Source organism: Peromyscus eremicus, chromosome 15, assembly GCF_949786415.1.
Source record: "Peromyscus eremicus chromosome 15, PerEre_H2_v1, whole genome shotgun sequence".
Taxonomy (NCBI): domain Eukaryota; kingdom Metazoa; phylum Chordata; class Mammalia; order Rodentia; family Cricetidae; genus Peromyscus; species Peromyscus eremicus.
In genome coordinates, this window is record NC_081431.1 from 60,209,063 (window position 1) to 60,236,223 (window position 27,161).

A 27,161-nucleotide genomic window follows, 5' to 3' on the forward strand; every position below is an offset into this window, starting at 1 on the left:
TGCGCACACGCGCGTGCGCGCACACACACACACACACACACACACACACACACACACACACACACACACGGGGGTGGGGGTGGGGACTACTGTTAGACTCAGTTGCTGAAATGTGAGCAAGAATCCTTCATTCTGGCATGTGGTGGTAGTGACTGGTGATGCTTCCTACTACAAGACCCCAGAATGATGGCTTCATCACTGAGGAGCTCTTCCCTGGGCCCTGTCCTCTACCTACGTGTGTGTGTGTGTGTGTGTGTGTGTGTGTGTGTGTGTGTGTGTGTGTGTAGTTGACTGTGGCTTCAAGTTCCAGCCAAATAAAACAGGAATAAAGCAGGAGTAGCACTGTGTGTTCTGCTGATACAGATGCTCACTGAGGAAAGCTGGGGGATTCTGGAGACTCCACATCAGCCTTCCCCTTTGACTTGGCCCCGTGATGCTGGCAGGCTGGAGCAGTTAGGCGCTTCAGGCAGTCTTAAGAGTACTGAACTTAAGTCACAGCTCATCCCTTCTCTTTGGACAGTCCTCCCATCTCTCCATAGGTCTTCATGAGGTCTTATTCCTGTGTCCTTACCCAAACACATCCTGCTCCAGGCACACTCAGCAGGTGGTCCAGGGAGGCTCTGAGCTGGTACATCTATCCAGGACCTCTAGGCCAGTGTGTGTTTTAATGACTCCTCGATGCAGCGTTGCCTTTACTTCATGCTGGGTCTTAATTATCGGTGGATTTGTCCTCTAGAGATGCCACTTGCAGCATCTGGGACATCTGGGACAAGCGGCAATGTCCAGAGATTTTTTTTTTATTGGCAGCAGGGCTGGCTGGCTCTACTGACATTGGGTAGGTAAAGATCAGGAGCACTTCCAACACCCTACAATATATAGGACAGTCCCTAAGCCGTGGATTGTTTTGTCCCAAGGCTAGAAACCCTGGTCTAGGAGATTCCCAATCTGTGGCCAAGAGGCTCCTTGAGTCTTTTGAAACTCTGGGGGTGTGAGTAGAGCAAAACACAAGTTCAAGAGAAACTCACTTGTTGCTGTTTTCTCTCTCCAGCTGAACACTGTCTGGAAAGCCCACGTAGAGCGGCACAAGGCATCGAGAGCCCGTGGGCTGGGCAGCTGGGAGCAAGGCCCGGTGCTGAGGATGGACAGGCAGCAGGCACCACCCTGGGTCCACATAGCCCTCATCCTCTTCCTCCTCAGCCTCGGAGAGGCCATTGAGATTCCGATGGATCGTGAGTTCTGTGCCGGCTCTATTCATTTTGCTCCTGATAGTGGAGGGATGGATGTTGGGGAGAGAGGTCAGGGAGGCGAGAGGTCGATGGGGGAGTGATGGTGGATTTCAGGCTTCAGAGCTGGGTTTTTCTCCAAAGACTTGATGTAGGCTCCCACTGGGAAATTGGAAACTAAGATGCAGGCCTCTTCATAGGGCTGTGGATAAGCTGGTGTCTGTGCGGCCTGGAACCTGCTGAGTGGAATCAAGGGTAACATAGTTTGAAATTCTGAGGGTCACCTGGAGTTCTCCTGTCTCCTCATATTTACCAGCATATCCTTAGCCTTGACTTACCCTTTCTAAAAGCAGTTTCTGGGATCAAGAGTGGTGGGGTGTCCTTACTAGTCTCTCTAACTTGATACACCCAGAGCTGATACCCGGTCTTGGCTGGAGTAATAAGGATGATGGTGGATAGCCTGGGAGAGGATTGGCAAGGACATTATCTTTGTAAAAGACACAGCCAGTTATGTGAAGCTATAGCATGTTACCGTGGGAGAGCCGGGCATGGGTTCTTCCTGTCCCAGCATTCCCTCATAGCTACCCAAATACGGAACTCGTTTCTGCTCCTGGTGGCAGAGCCCTGTCTGAACCTGACACGCTGAACCGATGTCTGGTTCTCTAGTCACCCTCTCTGGTACTGTGTTCACTGGTGGCTGTCGATTGGCTGCTTGTTCCTCGGCCCTGTTTGTAAACACACACCCCTTTGCCACAGTTTTGACACGTGTGCCGTGTATCTCAGCGTCCTAGCACTAAGGTACAGGCACAGCACCTCTGCCCCCTGCTCTCTGCCTCAAGGAATTCATGGAGTCCATGTGACGCCAAGATAGACTTGGACTCTCTCCAGTTAACAGATGGCTGAAGGAGGTGGGAGGTGAAGGTGGCCTCCAAGACGGCCCCACAGAGCTCTAAAGTCAGACCTCCTCCACTCCAGTCACAGCTACCCAAGAGGAGTCTACACTTCTGGATGACAGAGACCAGTAATAACTAGGAATTGATCCCAGAAGCAAGCTGGCCAAGACCACTGCTGCCCGAGTATCTCTATACATGGAAGGGGGGGAGAGGGGAGCTGTGGGACCAGCGTTCCCATGGTGACCGTCCGTGGTGGGCTCAAGGAGAGTCTCATTAACAGCCAGGCAGACAGTCTAATAAGCGGCGTGATAAAGGCGTGTCCCTGGAGAGGAGGGTGCTGAGGAAATTAGGTTAGCGAGAACACGGTGAAGGCTCATTTCTCCTCCGCCACTTCTCACTCACCTGCCGTGAGATACACAGGGCTGGTGGGGGAGGGGCTCCTGCAGCGTGAACACAGGAATAGATGGTTAGGGCTTCTGTATTGAAAATAGGGATGTCTAAGCTCGCCTGGAGACGGGGATATAACAGGAAACCCATGTACTTGCCTGAGGCAGAAGCCTGAGAACCCTAACTTCCTCTCCACTGACTCCCCATCCCAGCATCCTGGAGGAGGACAGGGAGGACCCATCCCTTCATGTGGTCTACGCAGACCAGGCCATTCCTTGCTTAGGGTCACACTTGTCGTGATGATAAAGGCAGAAGGGAATCAGGTCTTTTGACTCTGCTAGGGTGTGATGGTCCTGCTTCCTTTTAGTCCTTGGACCTCACTGGAATTGCAACTGCCCTAGGCCAGACAGAGTCCTCAGAGTGGTGATGATCTCACCATATGTGAGATCTCACAGGAAATCTGGATGTCGGTGCCATCCTTCGCCGACAGGTGAGGGAGCCAGGGAAGAGGCAGAGTCAGCACCTGACAGCAGCTCCCTGAGAGGACCTCTCTACCGTGTGGCTGTAGTTGGTTCAGGCTGTGTCAGGATGGACACCCTATAAAGCACAGCACCTCCCTAGTTGCTACAGACCAATTTCAACGACTCTTCCGCAGAAACTGAACTCAGAACAATGGCACAGCAAGGACAAGGATTTCCTCAGCAAGTTTCTCCCCTGCCTTAACCACAGCCCTTCCCACGTTCTCGGAGCCTACCTGCCATCTGGGCTTGGGACAAGTCAGGTGTTCCTGACTCATCCTCTTTGCTGGTACGGTGGGGCTGAGGGGATGGGACTAGAGACTGTCCTGCCTGGTGTCTCACTCATTTGCCCCTCCAGGGCAATCTCTGTGCCTCTGGGGCAGGGCACTGCTTCCACTCTGGCGCTTGTCACAGCAGCTTTCTAGAGCAGCGTCCTGGATGGCTGCACAATCCCTTATTGACGCGCTCAGCCCCTGGCTCCCATTGCCTTGCCAGTGAAGTCACACGCCACCTCCCTCCCATTAGCCTAGAGGAGAACAGCATGACCTTAAAAAAGTAATGGGTCACCTCATCAGCCAGAACGGCCTTGCCAAAAAGTGAGTCTCCTGGAAGCTTGCCTGTACTTCCATTTTCCTTCCACTCAAGAGGATTCAGGATTTTCTCCTAGGAGCCCACAGAAGAGGACAGTGGAATGGAGAGATGCTCCTCCCCACCCTCATATGGGATGGCCTCAGTAACACGCCCACCCCACATCCTCCATCCTCCCAGGATGGAGCCCAGAGATCAACTAACTACCAGAACCCAGAAAGAAAAGAGAGGCCTGAAGGCAGAGTCCTCGAGCCAGGACAGGCACCTGCTCACCACCACCGAGATGGATTACGGGGCCGTTTTCTCCTTCTCGGAAACCAAAAGACCAAACTCATTCTCCGACATCGTCAGACAGCAAGTTTCGTGAAAGGAAAGAAGAGTGTGTGGTGGGGTGACGGAGAAGAGCACTGCTGTCCTTGACAGACAGGTTGTCCCCATTAACCTCTCTCCATCACAGCTTGTCTTCTGGCTTCCTTCTGTCCCTGCAATAAATCCCTCGGGAGCGGGGTGGTGACTAAGATGTCATTGTCCCACTAGGCAAAGAGATGCTCAAGAAGCCCTTACCCAGGTGGGGCTAGGGTCAGCAATCAGCCAGTTCTAGGCTGACTTGGGAGTCTCCACTGGCTGAAGTTATCTCCACTTTCCCTTGGCCACAATGTCAAGGACAACAGTGTCGCTAACCCACTAAGGATGGATTTTGAAAGCTCTGCAACAACCTCTGGGGAAGCTAGTATACATTCTGTCTCCGAAGCCAGCGTCCGCAGGACCGTAGTCATGTGACCACCCCTCCTTGAATTCAAGATGCCGTGGAAGGGGGCCAGAGCCTGGGAGCAGGGTACATGAGGACCAAGAGGCACCATTGTGTCCTGAAATGAAGCCAGAGCCCAGCCGGTGGTCAAAAGGAATGTGCTTAAGTGCCAGTCCTAGCTGTCTGGAGACTGGCCCTCTCCCTTCCGTATCTCCTCCTGTGCGAGCCCCACCGGCTTTGGGTCTTTATAGACTTCCTGTTCTTGGCAGGAAAGCTATAGACAGGGGAAAGTGCTGCAGCCAAAAGCGCCACAGAGCCTGCGTGCAGAGCCCGCGTGCAGAGCCGGCGTGCAGAGCCGGCGTGCAGAGCCCGCGTGCAGAGCCCGCGTGCAGAACCTCATGCCTTTCCTTGGGCTTTTCGTTCCTTTGTTTCCAGCCCAGGCGGACCTGGACAAGCACAAAGCAGAATGTCCCTTCACTGCTCTGAGGCCCACACCACCTTGCTCACGGAACCCCTATAAAGACCATACCATGGAGACTTTCCCTTGCTGACAGCCTGCATGGTGGCCTGCTCATTCCCGCCACACACCGTCCCTTCTCCATGGCCTTTTCTCTGCTTCTGTACTCTCTTGGGCCTAGGTGAGCCCTAGCTCTCTGCAGGCTGCCCTTTCTGAGCCTGCACCTCCTCCTCCAAGTCTCTTTACTCTGGTGGGACGACATCAAGGTCACCATGACTCTGCCCCAAAGCCCCCTACCTCCTGCTCTCCCCAACAGCACTCACTCTGGAAAAGGAAGCCCACAGTGCCCATGCGTGCCTGACCCCTGCACCAGCGTGACATGAGGATGTCATGTTGCTTCCTTGTGGTAGCCTAAGAAAAGACACCGAAGAGTCCTGGAGACATCTCTTGTCTTTTCTCCACATCTGTTTGCACCAAGGCTTGCTTTCCACATCTTTCCACTGTGCTACCCAGGGCACAGTTCGTAGGCTCCAGCACCACCGAGGCCCTTGTCAGGAATGTAGGACTTGGAATGGATGAGGTTCCGTAGTAGAGCACTTGCCTGGGTTCCACCCCCAGCACTGAAAGAAAACAACAAAGTGAGTCGAAGCTCTCCAGCAGGCCATCCCAGCCAGAGCCTGCATCTTCTCTAGCTGCAGTGATTCATCTGCTGGGTAGCGTGTGAGAAGCAGGAGCACACCTGTGCACGGCCCGTGTGCTCGGACGCGGCTGGTGAGGATGTGTGCCGCTACCTCTTTGTCCCATTTGTGGGAGACACAAGAAAGAGTGGTGGACTCGGTCACATGCCGGGATCCTGTCAGCCAGGAACAGGACTTTTATGGAACATGTTTTTGTGTATGAGAGAAACAGTATAATAAAGGAATGGGATGCTGGGCCCTCAGCGCTTCTGTACATTAGGCCCCTGTCCCTTACAAGTGGTTAAAGTCCACTCATCTACTGGTTCTCCAGCATCTCCATGTTGAGCCTGTGCACCAAGGATGTGCTCCCACATCCCTCAATGGAATCAGATACCAGGAAGCATCTGAGGGGGTCTCTTTCAGGCAGCGTTATCATTTGGGGACATTTGGACATCCCTGATGACATCTCCATTGGTTACTGGTCCTGCCCTGCTGTATAGTCTCGGTCTCCCTGGTGTTACATCTTTTCCATGAAGTATTTGCTGGGTCTGTTCTCCAACCTTGCCTGGCTCTTCTGCCAAGCTCCGCATCTGGGAGAAACCCTCATGCCCAGTGCTGTTCCCATGTCTCCCTACCCACAACCCTGTACGCTAGGGCAAGAGGACGCCCTACAGTTAGCTGGTCAATTGTGTGCAATAACAGTGTTCTCCTTCTCTCCCCCTCCCAATGCTAACCCACTGGAACTAACAGCAAGCATTCAGAATGAGCGTAAGTGCCCCGTGTGCCTCCATGCCCTTGAGCCTCTGGGAGGTTGGAGGGAGGGAGGAGGGGCTGGGGAAAGGCCAGCTGAGGAAACAGGGCTTGGAACCTATCGTGAGTCTTTTGCGAATGGAAGATGATGTCCCCAGGACAGGGGGTGGGGAGGTGGTCAGAAAAAGGTCTACAGATGTTCCATAGCTAATGCAGCTCCTTCATCCACTGGCGGCTGCCACCGCACCCCTGGGCAGAACACCAGCTTGCTGGTACACAGGGAAGCCCTCGAGAAGCTCTAAGGGCCTGAATCCTCTCTTGGCTCTGGCCTCAGCAGTCTGGCCGTCTGTTGAGACTCGTGGCTCAGAACCATCACAGCCCTGCGTTCTGCAGTCATAGCTGGTTTCGTGCCTGTATCCACTCAGCACACACGTAGCAGGATCTGTTGTGCCCTGTGCAGTGTGTGATCCTGGATGAAACAAAGCCCAGTTTTCAGTTGCTCAGAGGGAGATTGGACCTTCTTTTTTTTTTTTTTCTGGAGCTGAGGACCGAACCTAGGGCCTTGCGCTTGCTAGGCAAGCGCTCTACCACTGAGCTAAATCTCCAACCCCAAGACTGGACCTTCTTAAAGGGGTTCCTATGCTCCACCTTTGACATCCACCCCCATCCTGCAAGCCCGTTTGAGAAGCTGCATCTTTAGACTAGGGTACCGCTCATACCTGCTTGCTTGCCTTGCCTGCTTGCCCGGGTGGCTCCTGGTGCTCTTGACTCCAGCCCCTCCCTAAACCAAGTTCAGGGCAGGTCCTTGCAGTTCTGACCCTTGCCACATGTGTCCCATTGCAGTGACCCAGCCCCCAACTATCACCAAGCAGTCAGTGAAGGACCACATCGTGGACCCCCGTGATAACATCCTGATTGAATGTGAAGCTAAAGGGAACCCTGCCCCCAGGTGAGTGGAGGGGAGGGACCTGAAAAATCACCGTTGACCTGGCCCACCTCTTGGTCATACTTGCAAGCAAACATACATATATACATACAAGGCAAGTAAACTGAAAAGCTTGGCACAGAGCTTGAGAGATGACTCGATGGTTACCAGTGAGTGCTGCACTTGCAGAGGTCCTGAGCTCAATTCCAAGCATCCTCGTCACCTGTAACTCCAGCTCCAGGAGCATCCACTGCACCTGACCTCCACAGGCAATCAAGTGCATATACCCCCCCACACCCACACATAACCCCCACATACCCTCCCCACACACATATCCCCCATACCCACACACCCACACATCCTCCCCCTGCACATAACCCCACACACACCCACACATAACCCCCACATATCCTCCCCCCCCCACCCCTCCACACATATCCCCCCCACATCTCAGCACATACCCCTCTATACCCACACATACCCCTGCACATACTCCCATACATAATTCAAGGTAAAACAAATCTCTTTTTAAAAATGTCTGGTTCATCCATCCAAACAACATCCATTGACATTTACCAGGTGCCACACAGGCGAGCCAGCTTGTGAGAAGCAGATGTGAAGTGGCCACGTGGCTCAAAACAGCTGTGCAGAGAGGCAGATATTACTGTGTGGTCATGAGCAAGGTGCTTCAGAGCTGTGAGCCTCCATTGTCTCTTCTGGAAAAAAACCAGAACTGCCCTTGTGTTTGTGGGATTTTTACCTGTTTTAGCAAAGTAGGAAATTTACCTCACAAGGAAACCAGGATGAAGACGTTAAAATGCTTGTTTCTGTTGCAGTGAAACCCTGGATTCTCAGTGTGTATCCCAGGCTGGCCTCAAACTCATCACTCTCCTGCCTCAGTCTCCCTCCCTAAGTACTAGGGTTACAGGTGTGTGCCACTAGACACAGCTCGATGTTATTTTCAGACTTTTGGTGTAACATGCTGTGCTGCTGTGTGGCCATCATCCACCCCATGTTCAGCTTTCAGGAAGTCCTTCTTCCTCGCTAACTCAAGGCTTTCATTCTGAGCTTGTGTTTGCTTGTCTCAAATTTGAGGTCAGTAGGCAGGAAGGAGAAACCTGTCCTATCCGGACTTTTTTGTGCTGTTACATGGCCTTATTCATCTGCCCCTCTTCCTCTGTGGCAGGACCAGTGTCTTCCTGAGGAGAGAGGGTGATTTTAAACACCCTTCCTACCAGTCACCAGCTTGACTAAACCAGGGTTTAGACCCACTCCTTGACCACCAAGGCCAGATCCATTTCTGCCAAATGGCATATCCTGGCAAAGTGAAGATGTTAAATAATGTGTTCCGTTTTCAAAGTGGCAGCGTGTGTCCTGCATCAGGGAAACAATGCAGGGTGGAAGTTCACTCTGCCCCTGGGTTCGTGTGAGACAGTCTAACCAAGAATGATGACCCAGAACCAGCCGGGATTCCCTCATCCCCAGTGGGAGTCACCCTGTAAGGCCAGTCAGAACACTAGACCTCTAAGACTGGTCTTTTCCACATGGGTCCTCTGTGGGGACAAGGACTCTAAGCGGCCATTGCTGTTCTTGCACCTTGCTGTGTCTGTACCACAACAGAACAGGGAGCCAAAAATGTGTGCGGCTGGCTGTGACATCCTCCCAGGACAAGATGAGAATGTGATGATGATGATGATGATGATGATGATGATGATGATGATGAAGGTGATGATGATGGTGTGGTGGTGATGGTGGTGGTGGTGATGGTGGTGATGATGATGATGATGATGGTGACGATGACTTCATCCTTCCTCCTCTCCTCCTCTTCCTCCTTTTTCAATATGAAGGGTAGAACTTAGATTTTTGTACATGCTAGACAAGTGCTCTGCTGCTGAGCCCCCACCCCCCAGGCCCAGGGGGATAGTTTAGGCTCTTTCCAGCTCTGTGTCATTAGCCTGCCAGTTCATCCAAAGCTGCCCTTCCATGGTCCCCACGCTGCTGTCCCATGGTCCCCATGAAGCACTTGTCAACCTCGGAACAGGCAGCCTGTGCCACCCATGCTGTCTTCAGAGCAAATGGCACTATTAAGGTGTGGCAGAGCAGAGAGGTGGCACCTTGGCACATGTGCGTTGGTGAAATAAGGAGTTTGCATTCCTAGGAGAAGCCCGGGAATGTCACTAGGTAAAGAAAGCAGCTGACTCTGTTTTTTAAGAAACCACTGTCTGTCCCTGGTGTTGGTTGTTTTTTACTCTTTTGCTCTTTGGGGGGGTCCTTTATCCAGCTCCCAAATGAATCACACACGGAGGCTTAATTCTTAATTATAAATGCCTGGCCTTAGCTTGGCTTGTTTCTTGCCAGCTTTCCTCAACTTAAATTATCCTGTTTACCTTTTGTCTCTGGGCATTTTCCTTTGCTTACTTCTGTAATCTTACTTTGACTCTTACTCCGTGGCTGGCTGTGTGGCTGTGTGGCTGGGTGGCTGTGTGTCTAGGCAGCTGGCCCCTGATGTCCTCCTCTCCTTGTTCCTGCTCCTTCTTCCTTTCTTCCCAGATTTCTGCTTCTATTTATTCTCTCTCTGCCTGCCAGCCCTGCCTTGCTATTGGCTGTTCAGTTCTTTATTAGACCAATCAGGTGTTTTAGGCAGGCAAAGTATCACAGCTTCACAGAGTTAAACAATTGCAGCATAAAAGAATGCAACACATCTTTGCATCATTAAACAAATGTAACACATCTTAAAATAATATTCTACAGCATATCCCCTAGTTAGGTGCTCACAGAACAGAACCCACTGGAGAAACTGGGTACCTACTACTCATGGCCAGCCTTAGCTAGTAACAGCACTAACAGTGTGTACAGTCCCAGTAGACATGACCTGGGCCTTTGCATTCTCCCAAGCGTATCAGGTAGCTCTTCCCAGCCAGGACTGGGTCCACTGGCATGGAGGTAGGGTGATGGAGTAGAAGTCTGCCACAGAGTCAGGCTTTAGGAACTGACCTATTCCAGCCCTCACATACGGTTGACCAGGCGGCCCCTGTCATTCACAGCTTTCACTGGACTCGAAACAGCAGGTTCTTCAATATTGCCAAGGACCCACGAGTGTCCATGAGGAGGAGGTCTGGGACCTTGGTGATTGACTTCCGCAGCGGTGGACGACCTGAGGAATATGAAGGGGAATACCAGTGCTTTGCCCGAAACAAATTCGGCACTGCACTTAGCAACCGGATCCGCCTGCAGGTGTCCAGTGAGTGCCAGGGACGGGGCTGGTGCTGGCTCCCTGGTGTGTAGGGGGCATGGGGGAAGCTCTGTCCTCTTCCACCCCAGAAAGATTCCTGGAAAGAAACCTTCCAGACTAGCCGGTACAACGTTACCAGCTACTCTGAGCACTGGAGAAAGGGAGAGGAGGTCTGAAGACGAGAGTCCAATGTCACAAAAAGCTTCTCCCTCCTTTCAAGAGCCACCCTCTATGTCCTCTCTCTTACCTCCCCGATTCTCCCATTTCCCCTTCTCTTGAGCCTGCCAGGCTCTGGCCATCAGCTTCACTTCCCCCTCCTCTGTTTCTCCTCAGAATCTCCCCTGTGGCCCAAGGAAAACCTAGACCCCGTCGTGGTTCAAGAGGGTGCCCCCCTGACACTGCAGTGCAACCCCCCGCCTGGCCTCCCGTCCCCAGTCATCTTCTGGATGAGCAGCTGTAAGTATGGAAGCCTGGCCTCACCGAGAGCCCAGCTCCAGGGCATGTGGTGGGTGGGTTGAATGGGAAGTATGACGGTTAATATATTAACTGTGAACTTGACAGGCTCTCAAATGATCTTGTAGACAAATCCCTGTCTGTAAGGGATTTCTAGGTAGGTTAATTAAAATGAAAAAAAAAAAAAAACCTATGAAATATAGGTGGTAACCACTTTATGGGCTGGGATCCCGGATTAAGTAAAAAGGAGACAGCAAGCCGAGCAGCAGCCTGCCTCTCGGCTCCCTGACTGTGGATGCTGTGTGACCAGCCGCCTCATACTTCTGCCAACAAGCCTTCCCCACCAGGGCGGACTTCCCCTGGATCTTTAAGCCGAAGCAAGAAACAAAATAACAACAACAAACCCCTTGTGAGAAGCAGATGTGAAGTGGCCTCGTGATGCAAAACAGCTACACAGAGAGGCTGATATTACTGTGTGGTCATGAGCAAGGTGCTTCAAAGCTCTGAGCCCCTAGCTGGGTGGAGGTGGCACATGCCTTTAATCCCAGAACTGAGGCCAGGGGTAGGGGGTGGGATGGGATGGGGAGGGGGAGGCAGGCCGATCTCTGTGAGTTTGGGGCCAGTCTGACGTAGAGAGCAAATTTCAGGATAGCCAAGGCTGCACAAAAAAAAAAAAAAAAAAAAAAAAACCTCTCAAAATCAAAAACAAAAAAAGCAGCAACTCTGAGCCTCTGCTGCCTCTTCTGGAAAAAATAGAACCACCATCCGCATGTGCGTGAGGGAGGTGGGGTAGAGGTAAGGAGTGTTCAGAGCTGGGCCACACGCGCAGGAAGTCCTTGGTGCCTGCCCTGATGAAGCTGAAGAATAACAAAAGAAGAAGAAAGCAAGTGTTTTCAAGAGGATAACCTGGGCTGACAGTTTTGTTCCATCTTGGATCCGTCTGGTTCTACTCCAGTCCCCACCCTTGGAAGTCAGGAGGGGAGTTGGAGACTGACATAGTCCATAGGTGGTGAAGGGAGATAAGTGTGGAGCAGGAGACCAGGTAACAGCACCCAGAGATGGTTCTGGATCCGTTGTGGACCGATGCTCACCCAGCTCTGCAAAGACTTTGGTTTTTTCCACGTTTTCAATTAAAACAATAGGGAGCACTGACAGAGGAGGAGAGATGAGCCCTCACTGCCCTCCACCCTGGCCCTCTGGCTCTCACTCCCTGCCCATCTCCCTGGACTTCCCTCCCCTCTCCCTTTATGCCCACCTGTCTGCCTCTGCTGTCCCTCATTCTGTCCCTCCCTCCCCACCCATCTATCCACCCATCTGTCTAGCCACCCATCCATCATCCTATACATCCATCTACCTACCTGCCTACCGTCCATCAGTCCGTCTACCCTGACTGTCCAGCCTGTTTCCGATGAGGCTGTGCAGGGAAGCAGTACAGCCAGGAGAGGATGGCTTTGTACACGGCCATCGTCCCTCTCTGCCTCCTCACATCTGTGGGGAAGGATGTCTGGCTGTCCGTGGGTGGGTTAGTTCGGACCCTCTTCTCTCACCTCTTACATCCTGTTTGTTGCTGAGACAGATCCATGGCACCTCTTGAGCAGCTCTCATGGCCCTCTTATTTCTGTCCTTACCCATATCTCCTCAGCCAGAGCCCTGTTGGCTTCCACCTGGTTTAAATCTCATTCATCACAGGTCTTCTTCGGCTTTAAGAACGGGATCAGAGCCGGGCGGTGGTGGCGCATGCCTTTAATCCCAGCACTCGGGAGGCAGAGGCAGGCGGATCTCTGTGAGTTCGAGGCCAGCCTGGGCTATCAAGTGAGTTCCAGGAAAGGCGCAAAGCTACACAGAGAAACCCTGTCTCGAAAAACCAAAAAAAAAAAAAAAAAGAACGGGGTCAGGTAGCCTCGTTTGAATGCTCTCACTGGTTCCTCTCTTGCCCAGACTCCTTTACCTGGGACAGCCTCCTCCATGACCTGGTTCCTCTGCCTCTCCAGTCCTTCTCCTTCATCCCTACACCCTTCAGCTCTGGGCTAGACCACGCCATTTCAGCCTCAGGCACACTCCTCCAGCTTCTCAGGACCTTGCAGCGTCTCTGTCTTTTGTGCCTGACGCAGACATGCAGACCTCAGGCTTCGGCTCAGGACTCCCAAGAGGACAAGGTCCCTTCTGCCACCCCGCCCTTCCTCCCCAGTGTGTTCTCCTCTCCACACCACCTCTTCCTTCTGTCCTGTTATCCTGAAGGTTTATCTGTCTTTCACCAACCCCCTGGAACGTGTGACCTGGCACACAGTAGACCCTCAGCAGATCTTTGAGGAGTGATTGGAAGAAGCGAGCACTGTTGAGGGACAGCTGGCATCACTGACGTGAAGAAGCAGTTGTGGGACCAGGAAGTAGATCAGCCTGGAGTGCAGGTCAATAGACCTGACAGCTTGAAGCGCTGACCCTGAATGTTAGCACCAGTTTCTGAAAAATACAGCGACGTCACATGCTCGGCCACTCCTATGATGCCGTTCATCCTCCGTCCTGTGTCTTACCATCTCTAAAACCGGAAGAGCTCTTAAAATCGACAGCGCGCATCATCAGTCGGCATACATCTGACGATTGTAATTGTCAACAAAATAAAAGTCCCTATTATAACTGATGATGGCTAAATTTTGACTAAACGCAACAAGGCCAAGTTCAGACGTACTTAACACACGATTGAGAGCCCTTGTGTGCTCTGGCACCAGCTGGGTACTGAGGTCTGAGGATGGAGGAGTAGCAGTTGTTGCCTGCACCGTGTTCCCTGTGCTCAGTGTGCACTTGACCCCCGACTCGGGGAGCGAGCAAAGGCTTGTGCTCTCTCCCTCTGGCCTTGAGGTCAGTCAGGTTGTGGCATGAACTGAAATTAGAAAAGTGTGGTCACAGAACCTGGGCAAAGGGAACATGTCCATCTGGGTTTAAATGTGCCCCCTTGGATGTATTCAGCCCTTCACTTTGCTATAAGGAGTGGACGCGTCCTGCTGCAGGATTGGGAGGAGCTGACCGAACGGTAGCAAGCTCCAGCCCCCGTCTGGTCTCCTAAACAGCAGAGATGAGTATCGTTGAGTCAGTCTGCTGACCTGTCGCCCCTCTGCTTCCCCACAGCCATGGAGCCCATCACTCAGGACAAGCGTGTCTCCCAGGGCCATAATGGGGACCTATACTTCTCCAATGTCATGCTGCAGGACATGCAGACCGACTACAGCTGCAACGCACGCTTCCACTTCACCCACACCATCCAGCAGAAGAACCCCTTCACCCTCAAGGTCCTTACCAGTAAGTGCGGGCCCTGCTCAGGGCTGGGGGCCACAGGACACAGGCCCTAAGCCCACTCATCATGCATACCTGTGGCTGGCCCAGAATCCTCTCTGGCTCGTTATGCCTGAGCCACTGCCGCTGCCCTGTGCAGCATCTCTGGATGCAGAAGTCTCGGGTCACACTTGGTCCTCTGCTAAGGCAGGGCTTGCACTTTGGTTGGAATCAGAGTCCCATACCAAGGTCCAGCCCTGTCTTACCTCAGCAGGTCTGGGCTCCCTGGAGCCCAGCTCTCATTCAAATGCTCCTGGAGTTGGAGATGACTTTAAGTGACCATCAGATAGAAATCCCTATGGTACACTCGGCTTCTTCCTTTTATTTCTAGTCATTGGTTGCGTTTGTTTCTAGAGGAAATCTGGTGCAGAAGATGCTAGGACCAGTGGACACTCCAGAACAAATTGTGTTTCCTTCTGTAATCCGTATTTGCCGAGCCACGTGGCCCATGTTGTGTCCATAAACTGCAGGTTTATGTTTCACTTCGTGGGGGTTCGTTTTTCTCCCCTGATTGGTTTTGGCTAATACAAAAGCAAATTAGCATTCCCTGGGCCACTACAGTGGGTGGTGGCTCTCTCCAGAGTCACGCCAGGTCAAGTCAGGGAGGATTTTCAGCTGCAGTCCCTCAGCTTGTTCAGGATGTCGCCTGAGTTTGTTTACACCACGGACACGGGCCTTCTAAAGAGTCTCGAATCTGCCTGACTCGTGCCATGAATGCCATGGTCAGCGATGTGCTGTGGATGGTGAGGAGAGTGAGGATGCCATGCCAGGAGTACCACAGGTCAAAATGAGGCTGAGCCTTGGCTGCCCAAGGCCTACCTCCAGGGGCTGACACTGCCCTGGGGAATACCTTGGGTGGGCTTGTTCAGCATTGGCAGAGACTCCTTCGGTCTATGCTGGTGATGGGCAGATGCACTACGGCATCAACACAGCCTCATCCCTCTCCTCAGGGTGGAACAGCTGCCCCTCAGGAGAAGCTTCCTCTTGTTTACTTCTCAGGGCTTCTTCCTCCTTTTTTTCTTTCATTTCCTTCCTCTGTTATTTTTTTCCCTCTTCCTTGCTTTCTTTTCTTGCTAGTCTTTCCCTCTGGCCACCTGCCTCCTGGTCTGTGGTATGCCTTTTCCAGTGGGTGTTGTCTCCCATGATGGGACAGACAGCCCCGGGATTTCTCAAGCCCCAGCAAGGAGCCCTGCCGGATGCTGCAGAGGCCCTGGTTTTCTGACTCCTGAACCCACCCCAGGAGACCCCTGGGAAAGGAAGTTGATTCTCCTGCTGGGCCTCCTCAGATGACTTCAGGTGGCTATCTGCCAGCTGGCTGAAGGAAGGAGGACAGTGTGGTCTGCCCAGGCCCTCTGCGTGACCTCATCCAGGACAGGGCTGGATGAGAAGGAGGAGAGATGTCAGGAGGAGGACCCTGCCCAGCCTTCACGTCCCCCTAGAAAGGGTGAGGCTGGCAGTCAGCCTGCTGCTAAGGGCCGGAGCCAGGTGTCATGCTGTCTGCGCAGAGTCTGGGAGCATGTTCAGGTTAAATGACACTTAGCAATGGAACTTTCCAGAAGCATCCTTTTCTCTCGAGGGTGTAAGGGATGCTTGTGTCTGCTTCACTTTGAGTTGCCCAGCCCGTTGGAAACTCTCTCTTCCCAATGACAAGAACCCCTCTTGGTAACCTGAACAGAACCCTGCCAGCCTTCTGGAGTCCTCCCAAGAGCAGCTTTGGCTGGAAGCAAGTTCTGGGCATCTGAGCCAGCCTAGAATTGGGCACAGTTTCTTAAAATAGCACAGTTGGGCTCTGTTGACTTTCCTGTCTAGAAAGGGCACGGGCTTTCTTTACCTCCTTCAGAACCAGAACCAGGTCTGGATGGGAAGCCAAGCAGTCTGCCTGTATTCTGCCTTTGGGGACAGATCAGTCTCATCACACTGTTTTTATCAGTTGCATCAAAGGAAGGGGAGAAAGATACACACATCTATTTGCACATGTGTGTGTGTGTGTGTGTGTGTGTGTGTGTGTATATATATATATATATATATATATATATATATATAACAAAATACCAGGCAACCTAAAAATCATTTTTAAATTGTTTTAGGATGAAGTAAAAGATAACCAGGAGAGTCAGGCTAATAAAGACCCATCTGTGACTTTGTCCATAGTGTGATGGGCACAAGGTCTCTACTGCTGCCGTAAGAAGCACCCTGGTTAGGGAGGAGGGGGTCTGCCAGGGCAGACAGTGGGGTGCACTCCACACTCCCCCTAGTGTCAGATGGCATTCCTCAAGGACAGAATCTCCCCGGATCTCTTCCACATGTTGCCAAAGCTACGGTGAAGTTGGCTGTGCGCAGGGTCTTTCCCCGGAAGAGAGGAAGACCCTGTTCCACCTGGTACCATGGGAGTGAAAGAGAAGGGCCCCTTCCAGCTGAGCCTGCCACTGTGCTCCCCCGGGGGACGGACATTCTCTCCTAAGCACTATGTCAGCATCCGCTACCTGGTACCACCACCTACCCCTTCGTTCCGCTGTGGACCAGTTCCCATCTTCCAGCCAGGTCCATCCAAACTGACTTCCAAAGCAGTAAGGTCTTTCTCAGCCAACCCCAGTGAGGAGAAGCAGCTCTGAGAGGCAAAATCTTCCCATTGCTGGCTGTAAAGCAGATTGGGGGTGCAATTCAATGCCGGGCCCAGAGAAGAGTTCGCGTACCCTCTTATAATTACTTGTGATGGGATTTGATCTGTCTTTAAATATGCAAATGTTCTAACACAGCCACTGTCCTCCCCTGGAAGTTGGACTGTGTCTTGGCTCTCTGGGTTATCTACTTGGCTTCCCTCCCCTGTGGGTACTGTCAGAACGTGAGCCCTCAAGGGTATAGGTAGAGAGTAAAAAGCTACTTAAGTAGAGAGGTATGTTTATGTTCTAAAATGTCTTCACTGAAGACTGAAGGACCAAGGGCTTTAGTCACCTGACATTGGAAGGACAGCCACTGATCTTGCCTTTGAAAGAAAGTCCCTGCCACATGCCTTTAATCCCAGCACTTGAGAGGCAGAGACAGGTGGATCTCTGTGAGTTCAAGGCCAGCCTGGTCCACAGATTGAGCTCCAGGACAGGATTTAAAGCTACAGGGAAACTCTGTCTTGGGGGGAAAAAAAGGAAAAGAAAGTCCCTGTCCCCACGCTGTCTAGAGAGCTCCAGTCTCAAATGTAGGGTTCATCCCCTCATCTTCCTGCCCTGACTCAAATTCCCCTTCAGGAACTTCCACCAGGGTTTCCCAGCAGACGTCTGGCAGGGTCTACAGTGATGCCCACCTGGTCAGATTAGAATCCTCTCCCTGCTGGGCTCTGCAAAGGGCCCTCTGTTTCTCTCTGCTGATGACTGTCTTACTTTATGGACACGCACACGCACACGCACACGCGCACACACACACACACACACACACACACACGCACACAGACACACACGCGTGCACACACACACACACACACACACCCCTACCCCTGCAGCCAGGCAGGGCTTTGCTGTCCTCCGCAGGGTCTCACTAACACTCCTTTTTCTCTAGCTGGTCTGACATGGAGTCCTGGGGACTGGGGAGAAGCTGGTTCAGAACCAGCCACAAGACGCTGCAAGACACTAATCCTTCCCTCATTTGTTCAAAATAGCGACGGACCAAGCAGAGTTCGAGCCTCGTTTCTTTACTTCCAAAATAACCTCGTTTTATCGTTGCCTTCTTTCGCAGGATTTAACCGTTTTTTCGTTTCCCTTCGAGCTGCTTTGTGTTGCCTGTTCCCAATCGCGTTCCTTTTCCGCGTGCACCATTTTCTTTGGCAAACCCCCACTGGCGCTCTCCTCGGTTGCGATGTGGCTTTGCATTTCTGTTCTCTTCCTCCTTGTGTTTGCGCCCGCAGCTGCACTGGGCCTCCTGTTTGCTCACCCTCTTTTGTTTATTGCAGACAACCCCTATAATGACTCGTCCTTAAGAAACCACCCTGACATATACAGTGGTGAGTCCGGGGAGTAACTTCTCCTGTCCTACCTAATCCACTTTGGCTAACTTGAACTGATACCGTGACATTAACCCCTGCTGGGTGGCAGACCGGACAGCTGGCCAGGCAAGGTGCCGAAGGGACACCTCAGGACACTGCCCACCCAGAGCAAGGTGGCCAGCATGGGAGTTTGGGGTGGCTCATATCGGAAGTGTCTCCTCCTTGTCCTTCCCATGTGCGAGTCTCAAAACTACCTTCTAAGAATTTAGCAAATAAAGCAGCATAGATTTCCACAGAGGACTCAGCAGAGACTTAAGGATCAGGAACAGATGGATGGAAATTGGACTTTTGCATCCCTGTGTCCACATTATCTGAGAAACAACTTGTGAGATCAGAGTTTTATATCAGTTTACAATTTCAGAGCATTTGGTCCTTCATGGCGGGGAAGCAGGCACCATAGCTTCATTCACAATTGGCAGGAGTATATGTAGATACTGTTCACATCACAGCAGACTAGGGAGCAGAGAGCAAGGCAAGAAACAAATGTCAGATGTCCTTCAAAGGGCCACCTCTAGTTACCTACCCTTACCAGCTAGACCTCACCTCCTGAACGGTTCCCTTAAAGCAGCACCGTGAGCTGGGGAACAAGCGTGGACCAGGGCAGGGGTACATTTCAGACTTAACCGTAACAGATGAGGTTTGATAATGGAGTCCACAGTTAGGAGGAAACGAGAGGTCTAGCTCCTACTGGTAGTGTAAAGAGCACAGACAGCTTTCATTGCGTTAACCCTTCAGTGACTGGGTGTGAATTGCCTCTTTGTAACTGCACTTTACTTCCTGAGAGTATTGCATCTCAGCCAGGTCCCATATGTCTTCAAAGTTTTTCTAGAGGGCTGGAGAGATGGCTTAGCAGTTAAGAGCTCCGACTGCTCTTGCAGAGAATCCTGATTTAATTCCAAGCATCTACATGGTGACTTAGAACCATCTGTAACTCCAGTTTCAGGACTCCGACACCCTCTTCTGGTCTCCACAGGTATCAGGCCGGCACAGGGTGCACTTACCTACATGCAGGCAAAATACGCATATATGTACAATAAAAATACGTGAATCTTTTTTTAAAAAAGATTTAAGGTTTCCCTGGAAAATGGTATTAAGAATCCAGGCCAGAGTTCTCTTTCCAGGTAAGTATGAATGAAGTTGTCCCTCGCTGTCCCTGACCCCTGTACCATTTCTCCTTTCTGGCAGTGTGTGCAAATCCATTGCCCACCAGCCACGTCCGCAAGTCATGGGACGATCACAATGAGTTGTATTTCTAACAAACCACAGCTGGCTGCTAGGTCTGATTAATAGGGGAACTGGCTATTTCCACACCTGAGGCTCCCCTCACCGTGGCTTTAGAATGCCTCGTGTTCCCTGAGCAGCCATTGGACTCAGCATCCCAAGGCAGCTGGTCCCATCATCAGCTACGCTTCTGAGCTGAGTTCAGGTCCCCAAGGGGATCTTTGGGAGCTCGACTAGGTAGGAATGTCTTCGCTGAGATTGCTAATATAAGCAATGATCGGTGTCTGGAGTGGAGGATGGGACACGAAATGAGAGCCAAGGGAAAACAAAGGTTCCAACTTGGCACCAGCCGCAAAAACCACGCCGAGAATCTGCCAGAGAGATTTACTGCCCAAGGAAGCCGGGGCCTTTGTTAGATTCTGGGGATTATTTGTTTTCAAGATAATGGGGCCAGCCACTGTTGTGTCAAAAGTCCCAGAGCACTGCTGTGGAATGTGCCTTTTGCTAAATTGAACCCCCAATATCTATTGTAGGAAGTGCTCTGACATCCAGAACATATCGGAGCCCTTAGAGGCCACCTGGCTTTAGTTCTTTGCTTTGTGTGAAGCAGGGGATGTAGTTGTTTTATCCATGGGAGATGACTGGGTGATTTCAGCCATACATAACCCAGCTTGTCTCCAGGGGTCAGCATTTTATTTTTAAAGAAGAAAATAAGTGAGATTTGTGAGAATCACTCGGACTGTGGAAGCAACAGAGCCCACATAGAGACTGAGCCCTGAGTCCTCAGTCTGCACCAGGACATGGCTGGCATAGGCATAGCCTGATGCTCCTGGGAAGGACATAAAGTTAAAACAAGGCACATATTGAACACAGGACAACCAAGCTGACGGTTTTAGAAAGAAGGAAAAAAACAAGGAAGTATGGAAGTTCTTCCTGGGCTCACAGAGATGCCAGCCAGTGACAAATGCCCAGTGTACAGCTCTGTTTGCCTCTGAGATGTGGCATGTCTCTTTTCTAGCAGTAGGGCCACCCAGTCCTTTTGTTCTGTTCTGATGATCTGCACAGAGCTGGCATCCTCTGGACATGGGCCAGAAGCCACCCCACCCCCTCCGATGGGCAAAGAAAGCCACTTGTGTTTCATCCCAGCCTGAAATCAAGTGGTTTATAGTGTGTGCGTGGAGGTATACTGCCTCGAGTCAAAGCCAGTCTCTAGGACACACCACTAAGTAACACTGGGCAAGCCATTTAATGCCTTAGAACTTTGACTTCCTCTTCCGCCAAACAGGCAGATTACTAGCCTCAAAGACGGTTGTAAAAGTCCAAGAGGATCATGTGCCCGTAGCCTGCTAAGCTGCTGTGTACATTGACAGTGTTAATATATAACCCATTGTTGGATTTAAAGGGGAAGGTTTTGTGTGGACTGGATTGTATATAGGCCATCTGTTTCTAAATTAAGGGAGATGCGGAGAATTTGAAGCGAAGCCCGGGAGAGAAAGGCGGGCACACTTGCAGGAGGAGAGGTACTCCACAGGGAGAGAGAGATATTAGAGCACGCTAGAGGAGCAAAAGGTGCCCAGATTGCTAGCTCCGCTAAGAACTGGGTAAGAGGAAAAGCTGCAATGATTGCAGGCAGGATTTGAGTGAAATTTATAGAAGACTTTTCCTAACAGCAAGACACACTAGTTGTTTCTAGTCCAAGAGGCGCCACCCCCACCCCCACCCCCATACCTTTTGCTCAGCCATTCCTAGGGCCAGAAAGATGGATGAGGTGCCAGGAAGCCTGCCCCACATGCCTCTGGTTCTTAGTTCTGAGAACTGAAGACAGCAGAGGGAATGCAGGGTCCAGCTGCCATAGAGAGCTGCGCTTGGCAAAGGTTCCCCGATGCAGCTGATGTATTGAACCATTGTTCTGCTGGCAGGCGGCGCGGAGTGAAGGGAACGGCTAAGTTTGTCAGCACTTTTGACCTTTCTCGATAGAAGACAGCCAGAAACTGTTCCTCATTCGACCCTCAAAGCCAGTTTGATTAAAGTGGGGTCGCGCCCTGATGTCCCCTGACCAACCATCTGGCTCTGAAGATCCATGAGTCCTCTGACCCACAGCTTGCAAGAGCCACCCTTAGGCAGCTTTGAGCCTGGCACCTGGATCCTGGAGTTCCTCGGAATCGGGGTACACCCCAAACTGAAGACTGGAAATGGACGGTAGCATCCCTGCCTCCATGGTGAAAAGAGCAGCCCTATCTAAAGAGAGATCTTTCACCACGCAGAACTTCATGCAATAGTCACCTTCTTGGTCGTTACTGGTTCCTTTGTCTCCTCCAGGGAAAGAAACTAGGCACCCTCCCTCGGGAACAGGGGCTCCCAAAGTCACCAGCCAGGCCCTCTTCCTTAAGTGTCCGTGTGATCCCTCCTGCACAGCCGACATTTCTTCATAACCTTCCTTTAGCTCCACCCTTCTTGTCGCTCTGTAAAGCGACTAGTCACCACGATTCTCCTGCGTGATTCGCATACCCCTAAGAATCCAGCTGAGAGGCCTGCAGCCTCCTCATCCCCACCCCAGCTTCTTCTCCAGCTTTATCAGTTGCCACCGTGGAGAGCTGGGATCTCAGCTGGTGAGAAGCAGGAAATAGACCACAGCAATTCGCAAGGATGAAACGCCTTTCTCCTTCACCTCTTGGTCTTTGGATTTGGGGTTATTAGAAATCTGTTCTGAAATTGCCCATCAGAAACGGGGGCAGGTGGCATCTCCAGCTTCAGACAGAGAGTCAACTTAAAGTAACCCCCATAGCACAGCTCAGAATCCAAAACAGAGTGAACTTGTGAGCTTGGGCAAGTCTGCTAACTTCATAGAAACTCAGTTTCCTCTGCTGGAAACACAGAAGTGGTGTTGTCAAAATGTGTCGTGAGGATTCAACATGCTGGTGCTGCAGACCCACCAATCACGGCACTGGGCTCTTCTTAGATCTTACTGGGTGGTGGGGCCCCCCTGACTTGCAGGGTAGTTTTTCATGCCTTTGAACATGGCTCCTTTCCAGTCTCTGCTTCCTCCCTGAGATACTTCTGTGGTTTGGGAGCCCACATCCTACAAATGGGGTGCTCCTGTAGCTTTTCTCCGGTCACCTTCCAGTGTGCCATGACACCCAGAGCAGGGCTCTGTGCTAATCTGCCTGCTGCACACGCTTACTGTCTACCCAGACCCTGGGGCTTTGTGCTGTATGCTGTGGGGTGAATTAAGTGTCCGGAGGGTCACAGGCTGGCTCCTGCAGACTTGTTTTCTTGTGTGGAGTGAGTGTGATGACCGAGATGGGATCCTTTCCACCTCATCGTGGGGTTCGCAACTCTGCACAGACTCACCCACTTGATACGAACCTCCTGCCCTGGAGTCTCCCTAACCTTTTGGTGCCCATGACTGTGTTTTCTTGACTGGTTTTGGTGACTGTGTGATGGGGGTGGGAGGAAGCTGCTGCTTCCTGAATACTGAGAGCTGGGTGCTGCTAGGTCCACAGGTATGGACTGTAACCAACTAACCACTTAATGGATTAACCCTGCAGTGACCGCTGCTCTGTGTGTGTGTGCTGGTGTGATAGATGAGGACAGTTACAGACAGTGTGGGGGGGGGGGGGCGCAGATTGCCGCTTCCTTTCTTGTTTCCTCTCCCTTTAACTTGTTCACCCCACAAATATTTACTGAGCACGTGTCCAGTGTCATGTGTTGTATTGTGCTGGTAGCCAGTGTGTGTTTTAAACTTTCTTCCCATGACGAGAAGATAAAAGATAGGTCAACTCTGAGAGGTGGTTCCCAATGGCTAATGAAGAGAAGCTGAGCATCCCCGGGACAGGAGCCTCCCTGAGCCAGCCAGACACCTGCAGATGCAGCCAGCTCCCATAGGAAGCACACGTTACACAGTTTGGATCACCAGCAGCCCGTCCTCACCCCACCAGCACCAGTTAAACCCAGAAGAATGCCCTCGTTCCCACTCCAGGCATCTCCAAGGGCTCCTAGCTCCTGTCAGCTCTGCCTTCCCTCTACTTCCCCCTTGTCCGACTGAGCCTAAGACCCATGGCAACCTCAGCTCATAGTCATCGTTCAGTCTTAACTGTCTTTCAGCAGTGAACTGCCTCCTCCAGCTTCCCTTTGGACTCGGGGTTTCCGGTTGGACAACCTGCTTTTCCTTTTACCCATTTCTCTAGAGTTATACAAAGAGTATAGGAAAGAAGTAAAGCTCGGACAAGGTGAGGTCCGTTCTCCGTGGGTGCACCCTGAGTGGCATGGCTCCTTCTTCCATGGGGAACAGCCTGGTGACAGCATCAGTGTGTGGACCACTTAGCCTCTAAAACCTGTATGGGAGATCGCTACCTCTCTCGTGGCTGTTCCCGCCTAGTTGAACTGTTGGTCCCCTCCCCCAACCTCAGCTGCCATTCCTCCCACCTACACCCACCCCCATCTCTCGTGCAGTTTAGTCAAGAGTTAGGAGGCAGAGTGGGCTTGGCCCCGGAGAGCTCTCCGGTCTTTGCTCCTCATTCAGTCTCTTCATGTCTTCGCTATGCCATTAATAATTCTTCCCGCATGTCCACTGTGTATCTGGGGGTTTGTTGCTTCATCCCAGCTCCTTGTTAGGGTCCCAAAGAACAGGTTGCTTGTCCTGTGTCCCCAGTCTATGCCTTTTCTTTCTCCCATGTCCCTCTCTGAGGAGGATAGACTGATACTGAAATGCTACCTCAGTGGCCCCTCTATCCCAACACAGATGACAGAGAATGGAACTCTCACTGCTTGTTAACCCTTCCCTGTCCCAGATGAAGGGAAGGCTTTTGGGCTCTTCTCAACAGAACCTGGAGCTGGTTACATACATGTGCTGGTGGGGCCGAGACCCCAAGCTTCCAAACACATTTCTTAAAGATGCCAGATCCTGGGGGTGGCTTGGGCTGGAAGGACCCAGGAGTGGGGCATGACACTTCTCTCTAACCCAACAGTTTGGGCACAACTGGGCAGGAGGCTCATGGAAGTTTGTCCTGTCTTGTTTCAGCCCGAGGAGTTGCCGAAAGGACGCCTAGCTTCATGTATCCCCAGGGCACCTCGAGCAGTCAGATGGTACTTCGTGGCATGGACCTGCTGCTGGAGTGCATTGCCTCTGGGGTGTACGTACAGTCTGCACCGTCTTCTAGCCCTGCTCCTGGAGGATGGGTGGGCATCAGTCTACACACTTGGAGGTGGCACACCAGTGCACGGGGACAGGGAAGCAAGCAGCCCCGTGAGCAGAACACTGTATGTCTGTCATCCACGTCCCACTGTGGCTGTCTCCGCTTTGGGAAAAGAGAAAAGGCCATAGCTAGGCATGCTGATCCCATGGCACCTTGGCTCTGTCTTTCCGTGGAGACCCTGTGGCCAAGCAGCCTCCTCTGTGTAGGAAAGCCCAGCTTTTAGAGGGTGTGCACCTCCCTCCTGGGCCCAAGTCCACCTTTAGGATATCTGAGTGTCAGGCTCTCTAAGAAGACAAGGGCTACATTCAGTAACGAGCCTTTTGTGTCCTGCTTGGTCCCTTTACTAGCCCAACACCAGACATTGCATGGTACAAGAAAGGTGGGGACCTCCCCTCTGACAAGACCAAGTTTGAGAACTTTAACAAGGCCCTGCGCATCACCAATGTCTCTGAAGAGGATTCGGGGGAGTATTTCTGCCTGGCCTCCAACAAGATGGGCAGCATCCGGCACACGATCTCGGTGAGAGTAAAGGGTACGTTGTGTGTATTTCTCATTATGATTATGTTGCCAGCCCTGAACACATATATGACAGCCTTCCCTCTGTGTCGAGGAGGCAGAGGGAGTGGGGAACTTCCGGAGTAACACGGCGGCGGTGTCACCCCCGGGTGTGTGGCTCTATGCACTCACGGGCATGTATGCGGAGGCTCTCTCTGCAGGTGACATCCCTCCCTGAGCCTTTTCTTTCATTCTGCATCCCCATCTGTGATGTGTGGTCTAAGCCTTTGCTGTCTGTGTTGTGTGCATGGCACTGTGCTTCTTCTGAAGGATGGGAATCATCACGGACTGAGTCATTTTCAAGTCACTCCCCACCCCCCCGCCCAAAGCAGGCACAGCCCGTCTGGGCGGTTGCGACATTAGAGCTCAGTCCTGTCCTTGTGGGTCCTGGCTATGTGACGGGCTGTGTGAATCACGTCTCAGCCCAGGACTGCATGCAGACTGGGAGGTTGAGGGCTGAGGGCTGAGTACAAGAACTTCCGGCATATGGCTGGCTGATCTTATGACCTTGCCTTCAACACTATACACACACACACACACACACACACACACACACACACACACACACACGTGGGTTTTCATCCTGTTTGGTGAATAACAAGATTTTTTTTTGAGACTTTAATCCAGAAATTTCTTTTCTCAGGAAAATCCATGTGTTCACAAAATTGTCCAACTAATGGAAGGGGTGAACGGCCAAGAACTGCTCTAACTAAAGTTCAATGCCTAAAAGAAAAAAGTTCAGATCTTTCCTAGACCTCTGTTCTTATAACAACGGACTCCTAAAGGGTACAACCAAGGGCTCCGTCAATGCCTATGACCTCTCAGAGCTTCAGCCACGCGGTCCCTTGACAGCTCAGATGCAGAAGGTCTAGATGAGCCCTGGCATCCCTGTGTTTTAAAAGCCTGTTGGGGAATTCTAACAAGCAGACTGCTCTATGGGCTCGGCTAACCAGCCACCTGCAGGCTGGGGGTGAAAACTCAAGGCTGGGACTTGGGGGTTACCCTCATACAGGAGCCCACCTGGCTTCTCGTGCCTAGCCTGTGCCATCTACCTCTGCCTGCCTTGTCTTTCAGCTGCTCCATACTGGCTGGACGAGCCCAAGAACCTGATCCTGGCTCCTGGTGAAGATGGGAGGCTGGTATGCCGAGCCAATGGGAACCCGAAGCCAACTGTCCAGTGGATGGTGAATGGGGAACCTTTGCAATGTGAGTCCTGCTCCATTTGTTCCCTCCACCCTGCAGAGGTTTTGTTGGTGGGCCGGATGTCCCCAAAGTGGAAAAAAAAAAAAAATGAACGGGTCATTGGTGCTACTTCCAGAAGCTTCCTCTTCAGGCATCTCAGGGGTAGAGAAAGCCTTGCTTATTTTTCTGAGCTAACAGGAAGATAAGTAGCCTGTGGTTATGTTCCTGTCTAGAGATTTCTGCTTTTTTGTAGTTTTCTTTTTTTTTTTTTTTTTCGAGACAGGGTTTCTCTGTGTAGCTTTGCGCCTCTCCTGGAACTCACTTGGTAGCCCAGGCTGGCCTCGAACTCACAGAGATCCGCCTGGCTCTGCCTCCCGAGTGCTGGGATTAAAGGCGTGCGCCACCACCGCCCGGCTTTGTAGTTTTCTTAACCTTTGCTTTCTGCCCAATAACTCTAGAGCCCACTTTAGAGTCTGGACATTGCAGTGCATCTCAGGTTTGGGGTCTGAGTGGTGGGTGGGGCTTAGCAGATAAAAAGCCCATCTATTGTCATTAACCAATGATGGATCTGAGTCTTCCTCTCTAACAAGGACCAGTTAAAAGGCAGGGTTATATAACAATGTGAAAGACTGTAGCTGAACATGGAGAAGAATTTCCCCTTGAGTGTTTTGGGGAAATTTTGATCCTGTCCAGATGGATTGAATAGGGGGTCCCCAGGACCCCTTTGAGCTAATGACGTTGGTCTGGTTTTCACGACATATTCTGTCCAGTTGTTTTACTTTTGAAATGTCTAGTGATTT

The 27,161-nt window shown here is 51.8% G+C and overlaps 1 protein-coding gene across 7 annotated transcripts in view; it reads left to right on the forward strand.

The window, feature by feature from the left end:
* Nucleotides 1–1,138: 1,138 nt before the first annotated feature.
* Nfasc (neurofascin) overlaps nt 1,139–27,161 on the forward strand; it is a 74,545-nt gene continuing 48,522 nt past the window's right edge. For 4 of the 7 annotated variants that reach the window (XM_059280153.1, XM_059280154.1, XM_059280155.1 and 1 more), the window contains exons 1-9: nt 1,139–1,229; nt 7,085–7,190; nt 10,211–10,407; nt 10,732–10,854; nt 13,975–14,145; nt 18,116–18,166; nt 24,450–24,561; nt 24,972–25,156; nt 26,254–26,385. In XM_059280153.1, the coding sequence (XP_059136136.1) occupies nt 1,139–1,229; nt 7,085–7,190; nt 10,211–10,407; nt 10,732–10,854; nt 13,975–14,145; nt 18,116–18,166; nt 24,450–24,561; nt 24,972–25,156; nt 26,254–26,385 (1,168 nt within the window). Of the gene's footprint in view, nt 1,230–6,241; nt 6,260–7,084; nt 7,191–10,210; nt 10,408–10,731; nt 10,855–13,974; nt 14,146–18,115; nt 18,167–24,449; nt 24,562–24,971; nt 25,157–26,253; nt 26,386–27,161 lie in introns of all 7 variants that reach the window. The other 3 variants (XM_059280150.1, XM_059280151.1, XM_059280156.1) reach the window with 2 other exon arrangements.